This window comes from Primulina huaijiensis, chromosome 3 (genome assembly GCF_012295235.1).
Source record: "Primulina huaijiensis isolate GDHJ02 chromosome 3, ASM1229523v2, whole genome shotgun sequence".
Classification (NCBI taxonomy): Eukaryota; Viridiplantae; Streptophyta; class Magnoliopsida; order Lamiales; family Gesneriaceae; genus Primulina; species Primulina huaijiensis.
In genome coordinates, this window is record NC_133308.1 from 29,979,890 (window position 1) to 29,994,817 (window position 14,928).

Below are 14,928 nucleotides of genomic sequence, written 5' to 3' on the forward strand. Positions count from 1 at the left end.
TTGGTTTTAGTTCCAAGAAATATCTTTTATCTCGGAGGATAGTGTGCGTTGTACCACTATCGGGTATGCAAACTTCAGCTTTGCTCATAGCATTTTCCATATTTGAACTTCAAAAAATATGCAATGAAAAAAAATTAATGACAATACATATTTAAATATAACACATATCATAATTGTACAATAAAACATTATCATATAAATACATGAAAAATAAATTATTGTACATTTATATTCTACCACTATATTGTTCATTTTCAGAGAAATCATTGAGAAAATCTGCAGCATCAATATTGTTCATTTCTATCCCACCAACATATTGATCATTTCCAGAGAAATCATTCATAAAATCAGCAGCATCAAAATGAGTTGAATCACTCAAATGGTCACTTCGCTCAGTGAAGTTGGTCTCTTTTTCTTTCCCATTTATCGATTCTTTATAGAGCTTGCAAAGATGCTCAGGGGCTCGACAAATACGAGACCAATGTCCTGGAGTTCCGCATCTGAAACAAGAACTTTCAAATCTTTTCGAGTGATTTTCATTAACACTCATGTTCTCATGATGCCTTTTCTGTGGGTGGTTCGTGACGCCCTTTTGAGATGAGTTATAAAAATAACTATTTCTATTGTTTTTAAAACCACGACCTCGACCACGACCACGACCGCGACCAATTCCACGTCCACATCCAAGACCACGACCTCGACCTCGACCTCGACCAAAACCTTGTCTTTGAATTTGATTTTGGTTTCCAGGTTTAAATACATTTTTACTTACAGCATTTACTTCTGGAAATGCTGATGATCCAGTGGGTCGGGACTGATGATTTCTCATTAGTAGCTCGTTGTTTTTTTCCGCCACAAGAAGGCAGGCGATGAGCTCAGAATATCTCGCAAATCCACGCACTCTATATTGTTGCTGTAAAGTTATATTTGATGCGTGAAACGTGGAAAATGTTTTTTCAAACATTTCCGATTCTGTGACCTCATGTCCACAAAATTTTAGCTGCGAGATTATTCGATACATCGCTGAATTGTAATCACCGACTTTCTTAAAATCTTGGAATCTTAACATATTCCATTCATCACGGGCGGTCGGAAGTATAACTTCCCTTATATGTTCAAATCTTTCTTTCAATCCTTTCCACAGAGCCATGGGATCTTTTTCGATGAGATATTCACATTTTAAACCTTCATCGAGATGTCGACGCAAAAATATTATAGCTTTTGCTTTTTCTTGTGATGAAGATATACCATTTTCTTTAATGGTCTCGCTTAGACCCAATGACTCAAGATGCATTTCTACATCGAGAGTCCATGGCATATAATTTTTNATATTTATAGGGCAAAAACTAGCCGTTTTGTTACCGTTTATGACCGTTGGTGTACAAGAAAATAAATGTATGTATTTGTATAATTTTATGGTAATAATATGGTGTATATAATATTAGTAATGTTTTAAATAATTATGTATATCATATCACAATATTATAATGAGGTGTCATAAGATATTTTGTTTAAAAACCTTATAGACTTTTATACTTGTCGTATCCCTTACCGGGAGTGTGGGATGTCGTCTTAACATCCTCACAGGATTTATAACAAGTTTTTTTTGAAAAATTTATTTTTATTATTTATAATAACATTATATTATATAGTAAATATATAAACAATAAATAAATAAACAATAAAATAAATATTATTATTTTTGTTACCTTTTTCTTCTGTTTTGGAGTTTGAAAAAATATGGAGGACTTTTAGAACTTCGTGCTGATAACGTGTTGTGAAAAATAAAAATTTACGGTAAAAAGTAAAAATCTCAAAATTATCACACTACACACTTTATAATATTTTTCTCTCAACTCAATTGTGATTTTCTTCACAAATGAGAGATCTATTTATACAAAATTTTTACAAATAATCCAAAAATAAATTACATCATTACCTTCATCATCACACACAAATTTCAATATTCAACACCTAATTTTACCTAATTTTCAACATTCAAATATTCAACATTCAAATATTCAATACACACATTTTAAATATTATTTTTCAACAGTTTTTCAATTATACATTGACAAAATTAACATTCTATACACACTTTTATGTGTACATCATGAAACACAATATATTGTATTTTACTTCATTCTTTTTTTGAAAAATATTTTATTTTAATAAATTATATGCAATAATATAATAACATGATAAATATAGAATAATATGATAATATGAAGTTTAATACTAACATATTTTATTGGTTTTTTAACTAAGAATCAAAAGTAAAGAGTTTAATAAATTATTTAGGATAATTTATATAAAAATTATAAAAGTTAATATATTAATAATCTTATAAAATATGAATATCTTACAAGAATTCATGGATTTTAGCTATAATAAAGAATTTAAATATTTTAATACCGCTTTTTTAAAAGAAATTATATATCAGACAAATTTAAAAATTTAAAACACAAAATTTGGAAGTATTTGAAACATATACTAAGGTTAATTTATATAAAAATTATAAAAGTTAATATATTAAGAATTCATGATCTTTGTTGGGGCCTGCTACCAACATGTCGTCCACATACAACAGCAAAATGATATAATCATCACCAGACCTCTTGAAATACGTACAAGAGTCTGCACTCAGTCTGTTGTATCCGAGGCTCATGATATAGGAATCAAATCTCTTGTACCAACACCTCGGCGCCTGTTTGAGACCGTACAGAGATTTGTTCAACCTGCAAACCAAGTTCTCTTTGCCTTTTTCCGCAAAACCTTCTGGCTGGAGCATATAGATTTCTTCTTCAAGATCTCCATGAAGAAACGCCGTTTTCACATCTAGTTGTTCTAGATGTAGGTCAAACACCGCACACAATGCCAACACTACTCTGACTGTTGTAAGCCGAACCACAGGAGAAAATATCTCATTGAAGTCAATTCTTTCTTTCTGAGCATATCCTTTTACCACCAATCTAGCACGATACCGCTCCACTTGGTTATTGTCATCACGCTTGATCTTATAGACCCATCTGTTTCCAATGGCTTTCCTTCCTCGTGGTAGTGTAACAAGATCCCAAGTTTGATTCTTGTCTAATGCCTCCAACTCTTCTTGCATTGCTATCATCCATAAGGATACATCTGAGCTTTGAGTAGCCTCGTGGAAACTCGATGGCTCACCATCCTCTGATAATAGACAATATGCAATNCCTTGGTCTCCCTTTACTTTATCTTCCTCGAAGATAACATCCATGTTGATGACAAGCTTGTGAACAGTAGGATCCCACAAGCGAAACCCCTTTACTCCATCAGCATAACCCAAGAAGATACATTTTCTGGATTTCGAATCCAGCTTCGATCTTTCTTGCTCATTGTACAGAACGTACACATGACTTCCAAATGTATGCAAATGAGAATAATCTGTCGGCTTCCCAGTCCACATCTCCATCGGAGTCTTCAGATCAATCGCCACTGAAGGAGAACGATTGATAATATAACAAGCGGTTTTGACTGCTTCCGCCCCAAATGATTTTTCTAGACCTGCAGTCCTCAACATAGCTCTTGTTCTGTCCAACAAGCTTCTGTTCATCAGCTCCGCCACTCCATTCTGTTGAGGTGTGTAAGCCGTTGTGAACTGTCTTTTGATGCCTTCATGTTGACAATATGCATCAAACTGGTCACTGGTATATTCTCCTCCATTATCAGTCCTCAGACACTTGATTTTCTTTTCTGAATCAAGTTCAACCCGCGCTTTGAAATCTTTGAAGATATGAAAAACATCTGATTTCTTCTTGATCGGATACACCCAACATCTCCTAGAGAAATCATCAATGAACGAGACAAAGTATCTCGCTCCTCCTAGGGATACAACCGGTGCTTGCCAAACATCCGAATGAATCAGCTCCAATATGCTTTTGCTCCTGGTAGTAGAAGATCCAAACTTTAATCTGTGTTGTTTACTGAAACACAATGCTCACAAAAGGGTAATGACACTTTTGTAAGTCCCGGCAACAGCTTCCGTTCTGAGAGAATTTTCAACCCCCGTTCTGACATATGCCCAAGCTTTTTATGCCATAACACTGTTAATTCTTCTCCTGAACCATTTGATGCAACAGCTAGTTCTGCATCCTTGTGTGTTTCTCCCAAAAGTACATACAGATTTGTAGCAACCTTTTCCGCCTTCATAACCACAAGCGCGCCTTTCACAATTTTCATGATCCCGTTCTCGATCCGAGTTTTGCACCCAATGTCATCTAATTGCCCCAATGACAAAAGATTCTTTGTCAGTCCTTTCACATGTCGTACCTCCTGTATGGTGCGAATGGTGCCATCAAACATTTTAATTTTGATAGTACCGACCCCAGCGATTTCCAAGGCATGATCATTTCCCATGAATACAGATCCTCCTGAGACTGGTTCATAATGATCAAATCATTCTCATTGAGACGTCATGTGCCACGTCGCTCCTGAATCCATAATCCATGTGTCACAAAATTTGTGTCTGCCTTCCGCAACAGTCGCTGCTTCGCTGAATAATATTTCACCACTACCTGAAGTACTGGCCACATTTCCTTGAGAAATTTTGTCAATACTCGTACACTCTTTCTTGAAGTGCCCTTTACCGCCACATTTAAAGCAGTAAATATTTTTCTTCTTACTTCTCGACTTTGATCTACCTCGTCTTTGGCTCCCACTGGAGTCACGGTCCATAAATCTCCCTCTTATCATCGGTAAAGCCTCCGCCTGCTTCGATTTTACCAACCTATCTTCTTTATTCTTGCGCCGGCTTTCTTCTCCGAGAACCGCAGTTAAGACATCGTCGAATCTTAGAAAGCCCATAAGAATATTGTTGGTAATATTGATGATAAGTTGATCATATGGATCTGGTAGACTTTGAAGTAGAAGTTCCGCACGTTCATTTTCCCCTATTTTATGCCCCATGGAAGTGAGTTGGGCAAATAGAGTATTTAGTGTGTTGATATGGTCGGTCATCGATGAGGATTCCGCCATCCGAAGAGTATAAAGCCTTCTCTTTAGGAAAATCATGTTGTGTAGTGACTTGACCTCGTACATCTTTGTCAAAGTATCCCAGATAACTTTTGCTGTTTTTATCTCAGATATACTTGACAATACTTCGTCTGCAATAGCCAAGTGTAAATTGGCAACAGCATTATCATTCATCTCATTCCACTTTCCATCATCCGTAATCTCCACCGGTCTATCTCCAATAGCCGCCAAGCAATTCTCCTTTCTTAAAACTGCTTGTATCTTTATTTTCCACAGCATAAAATTGCTTCCGTTGAACTTTGCTATCTCGTACCTTCCCGCCATTATGTCTACAAAAATTTTAGTAGACTGGACAAAATAATCCCGTCTTAAGTAAAAAATCTCAAAAAATCTTTTCTGATGTGGAAGATCAGTCTAGGCTGCAACCACAGAGCATACTCAGAATTTTAAGAAATTTTAAACCAAGGCTCTGATACCACTTGTTGGTCCCACNGAAGGGATGATATCAGAATGAAAGAATGGAGCTCTATTTATAGAGCCTCCTGACCGTGTGAACACGCGTTAAAAACGCGTTATCTGAATTTCCACGACATTTCCTTTCAACAGATGCGCAGCCCACGTTTTTAATATTTTCTTTGACAATTATCAAATCAAAAATTTTCATATTTGCGCAATCATGGTAGACAGGTGAACGCTTCATTACTTAATATGAGCATAAACCCAGGTAACGAACATAAAGGGACTGAAACATGAAAAATCCAGAAACATACCAACGTGAGATGAACTGTCCCACTTGACCATTTTAACGTCAGCACCAAGGTCTTTAAGCCTCGTAGCAAAATTGAAAATTATTTGAAAAGGAGCAAGATCATCATCTTCCGAGCACAATATGAGATATGGAGCACCCATGCTCTGATGACAAGATGACAATAAGAGTGAATGACGAACTAATAGCTAAAGAAGTAGCTTTCAATTAAATACGATAGATTCTTACAACTGTGGAGTACAGTGTTTGCCAGTACTCGGCGCGTTGAGATTCAAATCTGCTAAGAAAGACTGCATCTAGACTGGAAGAGATGCCATTGGCAATCAATGTCACCATTCGGGGCGGACGCGACATTGTAAGCACACTTGGATGGAGAAAAAATCGAGTGCCCAAGTCGCTGGTAAAATCCACTGGAGTGGAATCAAAAATATTTCCACAAAGACAGTCTTTAACAAGCCGGAAGTCATGCTTCACAAAGAAATACAACTGTCAGTTTGACGAAATTTTTCCTAAGATTCTAGTAGAACCAGGATTTGCACTATGGCAACAATGTAAAAACTCCTTAAGCAAAATAACAGATGGATACAGGGATAGAAAGCATCAAGATATGCAGAAGAAAGTATACCATATTAACTTCAGTGTCACACTTGCCTTCGATTATCTGCAACCACATGGACATGGTAAGATCTCGATTTTACCTATTTGCTATAGTTTGGCGGAGGAAAGTTACAAACAACAACCAATAAACAGATATATAAAACATACTTATATTTTAATTTACAAAAATGGCACTTACACGGAGAACCTTATACATGCAAGCTTTTGGCCCACAGGAAAAAGATGCAAAGACAACTGGGCATGGCTGTATTTTTAGCTCCTGCATACAGAAAATACAAAGGATGTCTGTGAACAGAGTCATTTGAAAAAGACATCACAACGTCTTAGCAATTTGGTTATAACCAAATAGCATTTTTGTTCCCTTTGCATGTTTTCTCTTGTAATACCCCATCATTAAGGTATATACATATATAATATTTTTCATTTCATTACTTAAATTTATTAATTATTATAAAGTGCAAATAATAAAATAAAATTGAAATAACTAAGTCAAATATATAAACACATAGCAAACAAATATATATATACACACACACACATGCATACATACATACATAGGGATGTAATATCATCATCATCATACTTACTTAACCAACATACCACCTCCTTCCTTGCCAAACCGATGATCGGAAGTTGTCCAACATGGATTGGAAGAAAGACTTGGTTCTTGCCTATAAAATGAGACCATTCACCTGAAGAATTTCAACAGTTTCATAGCCTAATTTTCGAGCTTAAGAGGCTGGTCTAGAATAGGGAAAGAGTGGTAAGAGAATGAAGCTTTAAAAAAAGTTGAAAAGAGGGAAAAAAATCTTTTATGTATCTCAAACTCCTCCAAAAATTCTAGAAAAACTCCACAATACTCTCTATTTACCTAGAAAGCTATCAAAAAATGAGGTGCCGAAAAATCATCAGCCGATTTTTCGTTAAAATTCAGAAACCACCACTTCCTGGGAAAGAAACAGTGTCAGAAAGCTCATTTTTCAGGTAATGTTTTCACTCTCATTTTACATACTTATTCTGACCATATTATACCTTAGTCTGAGCATGAAAGTTGTTCATTATATGTCATATTTCTCACTTATGTCAGTGGTTTCCCTGAATCGGGATCGAAAATAGTGTTTTCCGACAGTCAAAGTAGGGGTATGAGTTATACTAGTTAGTTCGTTTCTGACACGATTTGGCTGCGAATTTGAGAAAACTTATAGCACAAATATTGTGGGAAATCCTTTTTCGCATATGGTGGAAAAACCTGGGGGCGCGTGTCGGCCTGACGCCGATGAAAAACAAAATTTTTATTTTTCGAACCTTGTTCTATATTATTATAGGTTAATGTTCAAGTTTCGTGAATTTTGGATGAATATTTCATTTACTGTAGATTTTTAAATGTTAATAATATAATTTTGGATATGATTTGATACTTATATGATCATCTTAACCATTTTATACATGTTTCTAGTCTTCAATACTTTAAAATTGTATCACTGAAAGTAACTATGAAGTTTTATAATTTTTGGACATACAATTTATTTATTATAATTTTGTGAGTTATATATTCTATATAAAAAAAATTATGTTACTTTTGGAATAATATTTTTTATATTTATTTTTATGATAATTTGCTATTATTATGAATATTTAAAGTATATACACTTATTAAGGCATGAGACGAGTCCATTATTACTATGGTATTTTGAGACACCAAATAAAGTTTATAAAGTTATGGGCTAATACTCGTTATTTTGGTAAACTTTATGGATAGCCTATATTAAAATGAATTAGAAAGTGTTATACTCTACTGATGATAATCACTTTGGTCAATCATATTGGCTTGAACTTTGGATTCTCACACTCATCTATAGTAAGTCACTAAGTTGAGGAATTTTTACCGTTCTTCCTATAGTCTTGGCATTTGACCTGGAAATTATGATATGATATATTCTTAAATGATATTCGTCATGTTTTATTGATTTCTTGCGCATGTGCATAATTATGGTATCTCTTAATCTCGTTGATGCATATGAAATATGCACTACTTCGATGGCCACTCCTTCTATCATATTGAATCTTCAATCATGTTGATACCCTTCTTACCGATCAAATCTATCATCTTGATCGCATCATATTTAAGAATTTATTTTACTTAATTTACTCATTATTGTTATTCCGTAATAATTTTATTGAATTCCTCAATGAAATGTTCTCATTGTAATATCATCACACTAAGTGTGATTCTTATCAAGATTTCACCAAATGAGGTTTTGATGGAATGATAAAGTAATTGACCGAGACAGAGTTCTGGACAACGAACTTTGGTCTGGAGATCGAGTCCATTGAACAACGTGACCTTGGTCCGGGTATATTAGTTTACTTGGCTCGTTATTCTCAACCATACTTTTTTTTGTGCACTCATATAAATGGATGCTAACCTTATTGTCTATCATATCATTCTGTTAAATTTAACATCATATTTATTATTATTTAATTCTCACTAAGTTCTTAAAGACTTAAACATTTTATTTTCTTTATCTATTGTAATTTCCAGAGCCAGGTATCCAGGAAATGGATAAAAAGTAAATGTCAGTGAATGATCTGTCAATTGTTGACTGGAATATTTATAATAAATCGTTGTCATTTTTTTTATCTTCTATTTTAGTCTGGTTTTGTAAAACTCTATCGAAATTTACTAGTACTTTGTACTATTCGCTTCAGCTAATAAACTTTAAAAGTTTTTTTTTAAAGCCTACAATACTTCAAAGGCGACAAAATTTCCACACGAGATGTTATTAGAGATTGTGACATTCCTCAAGGGCTAAGTCCCGAGTTGGGTGCCACATCTTTGGTTTTTTATTTAATGCTAATTTGCTTTCTCCATTCTCAAAGAAGGAACGTGCTATGGTCACAAAGTCTGGAACAATCAAAACGACTGTTAATAAATATATGTTCGTGATGTTTTATATAGATAAACACCTTTCAGATTACATATATTTTTTAAAGTAAAATCCGGAGACAATAGGTCAAATTTCATATGACTCACCTGAACAAGCTCGCTGACAATTTCTAGAGCAAATGACTCAGCTTTATCTGGAAAGAATCTGCAAATAAACAAGAGACAGATATTGACATTCGAATATCAGTAAAGCATGTAACCATGGAAACGATTCTGACAGTTTATACAACCGAGAGTAAATACACAGCAGCAGCTAGATTCCTATTCATCAGACAAGTAAGCAAGATAAGATATCGAGATAAGCATAATTCTATCGAATTAAAAACACAGTAAACTGAACGTTAGGAACATTCATCCATGGAGCATTCTTTACTGACTAATCTAAGGAACTAACTTCTCCACATGGGATCAGTGTTTCCATCGTTAAAAAAGCACTCTCAGGAGACAATTATTTGAAGTCTTGATGACAAACATATCGAAAAAGACTCGAGGGAGAAATTCCATTGCAATAAAATGATTCCTCAAAACGAGATTTCAAAACTGTGTCAACAAGAATCTATTCAAACTTAATTGTAAAGCACCCACCACATCATCCCATATTATTCACCTAGCAAAGTTAAAGTAAGTAGATTCGAGTATCCCGTCAAACCAAACTACTTATACACTAATATTTGGATGCAAGAATTAAATTCGAAAAAAGGCATATATACTAGATCCCATATACTAATACACCCAAACCAAAAACCCATCAATCACACAAACACGTAATAGTAAAAAGACTAAAATTCAATCCGAAGCCAAATCAAAACATTCAAACTTCATCGAATGAACACAACTCAAGAAAACACAAATACGATCAAATCTTTTTCAAACTGGATCAAACTCAACACTAATAAAAGCAAGCTGTAATCGGAACCACGGCGCCGCAATGGCAAAAAAAAAAAGTTATTTTTTCCCAGCTTACAGATTGAGGAATTGGGAGTGGCAAACTAGGGAATTCCATCCAATAGAAGCGTAGAGATCGACATAATTCTTCAAGTGATTGTCTTGACTCGACATCCACGCAAACACCACGACTATTCCTTCCACTTTCCCCCTCTCCTTTCTTCCCCAGTAATGCCTTCCTCCAAATCCCCACATATTGCAAATCTTCCTCCTTTACTCCGAAGAAACAAACAAGAATTCCAAGAAAATTGGCCAATATTTCTAAAAAATCACAAGAAAATCACGAGAGCAGATTCCTGGTTGTAGCTTTATTCATGAGTGTTGTGAATAATTCCTGCTATTCTTTCTCCCAAGAATGATCAAGAACTCGCCTCACAGTACGCATAAGCACATACACACACACACTCTCAGGTTAATCGCAACACTATCACTCAGAAGATGAAACAAAACAGAAATGAGATATCAAGACACAAGAATTATAGTGGTTCACCGTTCTTCGCCTACATCCACTTGGGAACTCAGAGCAACGTGTTTTATTCAATTCAGAAGAGAGCGATACACCGCAGTTGAGGAAGAAAAGAAGATTACAACCGAGAAGTGAAGTCTTCTTTCTTTTCGTTGCGCTTATATATATATATATATCTATATACAGCCTTTCCCTTGATTTAGTTATTGACTAACCACTAATTAACTAAGTTAACTAACTTATATATTAGTCACCTAATTAGTCAACCGAGGACTCATCAAAAACTCCAAGCAAGACTTCCATGGACCGCACCTGCTGAAGTGAACTCAGTCGAAATATGTTGATCAATTTGTTACAAATCTCCACCTGATCAGCATATTATCACCACTTGCTCTTCATGGTTCCCTTTTTTTTTCTCCTACCTAAGGAGGTTTTCCCAATTTGATGAGCGACAAACAATGTTGAAGTTTTGTCCCTGTCACTACTTTGGTCAGCATATCAGAAGGATTGTTTTCAGTCCCAATCTTCTTTATCTTCACTCTACCTTGAGCGACCATATCCCTTATAAAATGAAGCCTAACATCTATGTGTTTTGTCCTCTCATGATGCACTGGATTTTTCATCAGCTTCACCGCTCCTTGACTATCACAGTGCACCACCGTTTCAGCTTGACACCCTTCTAGTTCTTCAACCAAACCTTTTATCCATAAAGCTTCCTTAAATGCCTCTGTCGCAACAACATACTCAGCTTCTGTGGTAGACAAAGTTACTATATGTTGAAGGGTAGACTTCCAGCTGACTGTATTTCCATACAATGTAAACACATATCCTGTCTGTGACTTCCTCTTATCAACGTCACCAGCAAAGTCTGAATCTACAAAGCCTTCAATTTTCTCATTTTCTTTCCACTTATTATCATAATTCAACCCAGCCTCCTTGGTTCCTTTAATATACTTTAACACCCATTTTACTGTTTGCCAATGTTTAAGCCCAGGATTTGACATAAACCTGCTTACTAAGCTTGATGCAAAAGCTATATCCGGTCTCGTACACACCATGCCATACATAATACTTCCTGCAGCACTGGAGTATGGTACTTTGAGCATTTCTCCACCTTCCTCTTCACTTTTCGGACTTTGTTCTGATGAGAGTTTAAGATGTGCTCCAATTGGTGTTGTCACGGTCTTCGCATTTTGCATATTGTACCTTGTGAGAACTTTGCTCAAGTATGCTTGTTGTGTGATATGTAAGTGACCCAGAGATCTATTTCTTATTATATCCACGCCTAAGATTCTTGACGCTTGCCCCATTTGTTTCATTTCGAACTCTGTTCCTAGCACCTGTTTTAATTTGTTAATTTCCTTGATTTCTTGGCTTGCAATGAGCATATCGTCCACATAAAGTATCAGGTATAATTTGCTGCCTTTTTCCAGATTCTTAAAATAGAAACAGCTGTCATAGTTGCTTCTTTTATATCCATTTCTGATCATGAACGCATCAAACCTCAGGTACCACTGACGGGGTGATTGTTTCAGGCCGTATAGTGACTTCTTCAAGAGACAAACTTTGTGTTCCTCACCGGCTGATTCATAGCCTTCCGGTTGTGCCATATAAATGGTTTCTTCCAACTCCCCATGTAAGAACGTCGTCTTGACATCCATTTGCTCTAACTTCATATTATAATAAGTCACCAAGGACAATAGTATTCTGATGGAAGTGTATTTTACTACTGGTGAAAAAATCTCATTGTAGTCTATTCCCTCCCTTTGAGAATACCCCTTTGCCACTAACCTCGCTTTGTACTTAGCTTCCATAACACCGGGAACTCCTTCCTTGAACTTATATATCCATTTGCAGCCAATAACCTTTTGTTTCCCGGGATTATCTACTAATGTCCAGGTTTGATTTTTTCTTAGAGATATCATTTCTTCGTCCATAGCTTGTTTCCACAATTGGAACCTATTACACTCAGTGGTTTCTTGGTATGTTCTTGGTTCTTCATCCATTATGCTCTGGGCAGCAGCAAGGGCATAGGCAGTGAGTTCCGCAAACCCAAGTCTGGTTGGTGGTCTAATGTCTCTTCTTTTTCTGTCTCTGGCCAATTGATACTGACTTAAGTCAGTTTGCTCAGTAGAGACTATTTCTTCTTCTTCTTTAACTTCTTTCTTAATGGTTTCAGGTTCACACTCCACCTTGGTCTGATGGCTTCCTTCATGCTCTAATTGGACAGATTGAGTTGCACTGCCTTCTTGATTTTGCACATCTTGTTTTAGTGTCTCCTGCTCGTTGAAGACCACATCCCTGCTGGTGATTACCTTAGAACTGTTTCCTTCATTTGACCAACATCTAAATCCTTTCACCCCATCAGAATATCCCAAGCAAATGCATCTTTTTGATCTATGCTCAAGCTTTCCCTCATTAACATGCACATATGATGGGCATCCAAACACTCTTAAGTTTGAGTAGTTCACTGGTTTTCCAGACCATATTTCTTCAGGTACCTTAAAATTCAAAGCTGTAGAGGGGCTTCTATTGATTATATGAACTGCAGTAGACACTGCCTCCCCCCAAAATTGCTTACCCAAGCCAGCATGGTTAAGCATACATCGGACCCTTTCCAGTATAGTTCGATTCATGCGTTCTGCCACTCCATTTTGTTGGGGAGTGTATCTCACCGTCTTGTGTCTTGCTATCCCATGATCTTTACAAAATTCTGTAAAGTCATTTGCAAGATATTCAAGTCCATTATCAGTTCTTAGTCTCTTGATTCTCTTCCCAGTTTGGTTTTCTACCAAGGCTTTCCATTGTTTGAAGCTTTTAAATGCCTCATTCTTATGCTTTAACATATATACCCAAACCTTTCTTGAAAAATCGTCAATGAAGGTTATGAAATACCTAGCCCCTCCTAGAGTGTTAACCTTAGCTAGTCCCCATATATCAGAGTGAACATAATCCAACGTTCCCTTGGTAGTATGCTGTGACAGGCTAAACTTGACTCTAGTTTGTTTTCCGAAAATACAGTGTTCACAAAAGTCTATTTTGTGCACAAGATCCGAGCCAAAGACCCCTTGTTTCTTTAGCTCATCGATTCCTCTTTGACTAATGTGACCAAGCCTAAGATGTCACAACTTTGTCATATCTTTTGACTGTTCTGTGAGTAAGGTTTCGGTAGGGATGACTGTGTTTCCTTGCAAAACATACAAGCCTTCTTTCTTGATTCCCTTCATTATGACCAGAGCACCAGAGCTAACTTTTAGGACTCCTCCTTCGGCTTTATATGTATATCCTTTATTATCCAGAGATCCAAGTGAGATTAGATTTCTTTTGAGGCCTGGTACATACCGAACTTCTGTCAAGCTCCTACTAATTCCATCATCCATGATAAGTTTTATGGACCCTATGCCCAGAACTTTACATTCGGTGTTATTTCCCATGATTACTCGACCTTCATCCCCTTCTTTGAAGGTTTCAAACCATTCTCGATTTGGTGTCATGTGATATGAACACCCCGAATCAAGTATCCACTCAATCTCTTTCCTTTCGGTGGACACAGCAAGTACTTCAGAGCTTTCATATCCATCTGAAATCAGGGCTTGGTTCGTAGGTTCGTGATCTCTGATTTTCATCTTCCTTTTTAAATTAGGACAATCTCTTTTGAAGTGCCCTTCCTTGTGGCAGTAGAAACACTTGAATTTGGTCCTTGATTTTGATCGACTTCTTCCTCTATTTTTATTGTTATGTTGCTCCCTTCTTTCTGATCTGCCCCTTATGAATAAACACTGTCCATCTCCTTCATCTTTCATGACTAGCCTATCTTGAGTCTCTTTTGCCTTCAAGGCTGTTATGACTTCATCTAATGTCAATGTTTCACGGGCAAACTTGATTGTATCAACGAAGATTGAATATGATTTTGGCAAGGAGTTCAAGATCAGAATTGCCTTGTCTTCATTATCGATCTTTATTTCAAGATTTTCCAAAGCAATGATGATCTTATTGAACTCATCAAGATTGTCATCTATGGACTTGTCTTCGAGCATCTTGAATCCAAACAATTTGCCCTTAAGATGAATTCGATTGTAGAAGGTGTTCATCATATATAGCTGCTCCAATTTTAACCAAAGTCCAGCTGCTGTGGATTCTTGATCAACCTCTCGTAGTACTCTATCACTGAGATGCAAGATG

General features: G+C 36.1%; 1 protein-coding gene across 1 annotated transcript; it reads right to left on the reverse strand.

The window, feature by feature from the left end:
* Positions 1 to 5,671: 5,671 nt before the first annotated feature.
* On the reverse strand, positions 5,672 to 10,596 carry LOC140974580 (uncharacterized). Its single transcript, XM_073438142.1, has 6 exons — positions 10,300 to 10,596; positions 9,423 to 9,480; positions 6,567 to 6,647; positions 6,396 to 6,431; positions 5,999 to 6,238; positions 5,672 to 5,916 (listed from the first exon to the last, which is right to left on the reverse strand). The coding sequence occupies exons 1-6, from the start codon at positions 10,473 to 10,475 to the stop codon at positions 5,704 to 5,706; spliced, it is 804 nt and encodes a 267-aa protein (XP_073294243.1). The 5' UTR covers positions 10,476 to 10,596; the 3' UTR covers positions 5,672 to 5,703.
* Between the last annotated feature and the right edge of the window lie 4,332 nt (positions 10,597 to 14,928).

Excerpts from the sequence above, each read along its gene's own strand:
- LOC140974580 (XM_073438142.1), bottom strand. The coding sequence starts at position 10,475 with ATGTGGGGATTTGGAGGAAGGCATTACTGGGGAAGAAAGGAGAGGGGG. Across the intron at positions 6,648-9,422 it reads TTGTCAGCGAGCTTGTTCAG|GAGCTAAAAATACAGCCATG; the intron begins GTGAGTCATATG and ends TTCTGTATGCAG. Across the intron at positions 6,239-6,395 it reads GTGACACTGAAGTTAATATG|CATGACTTCCGGCTTGTTAA; the intron begins GTATACTTTCTT and ends TTCTTTGTGAAG.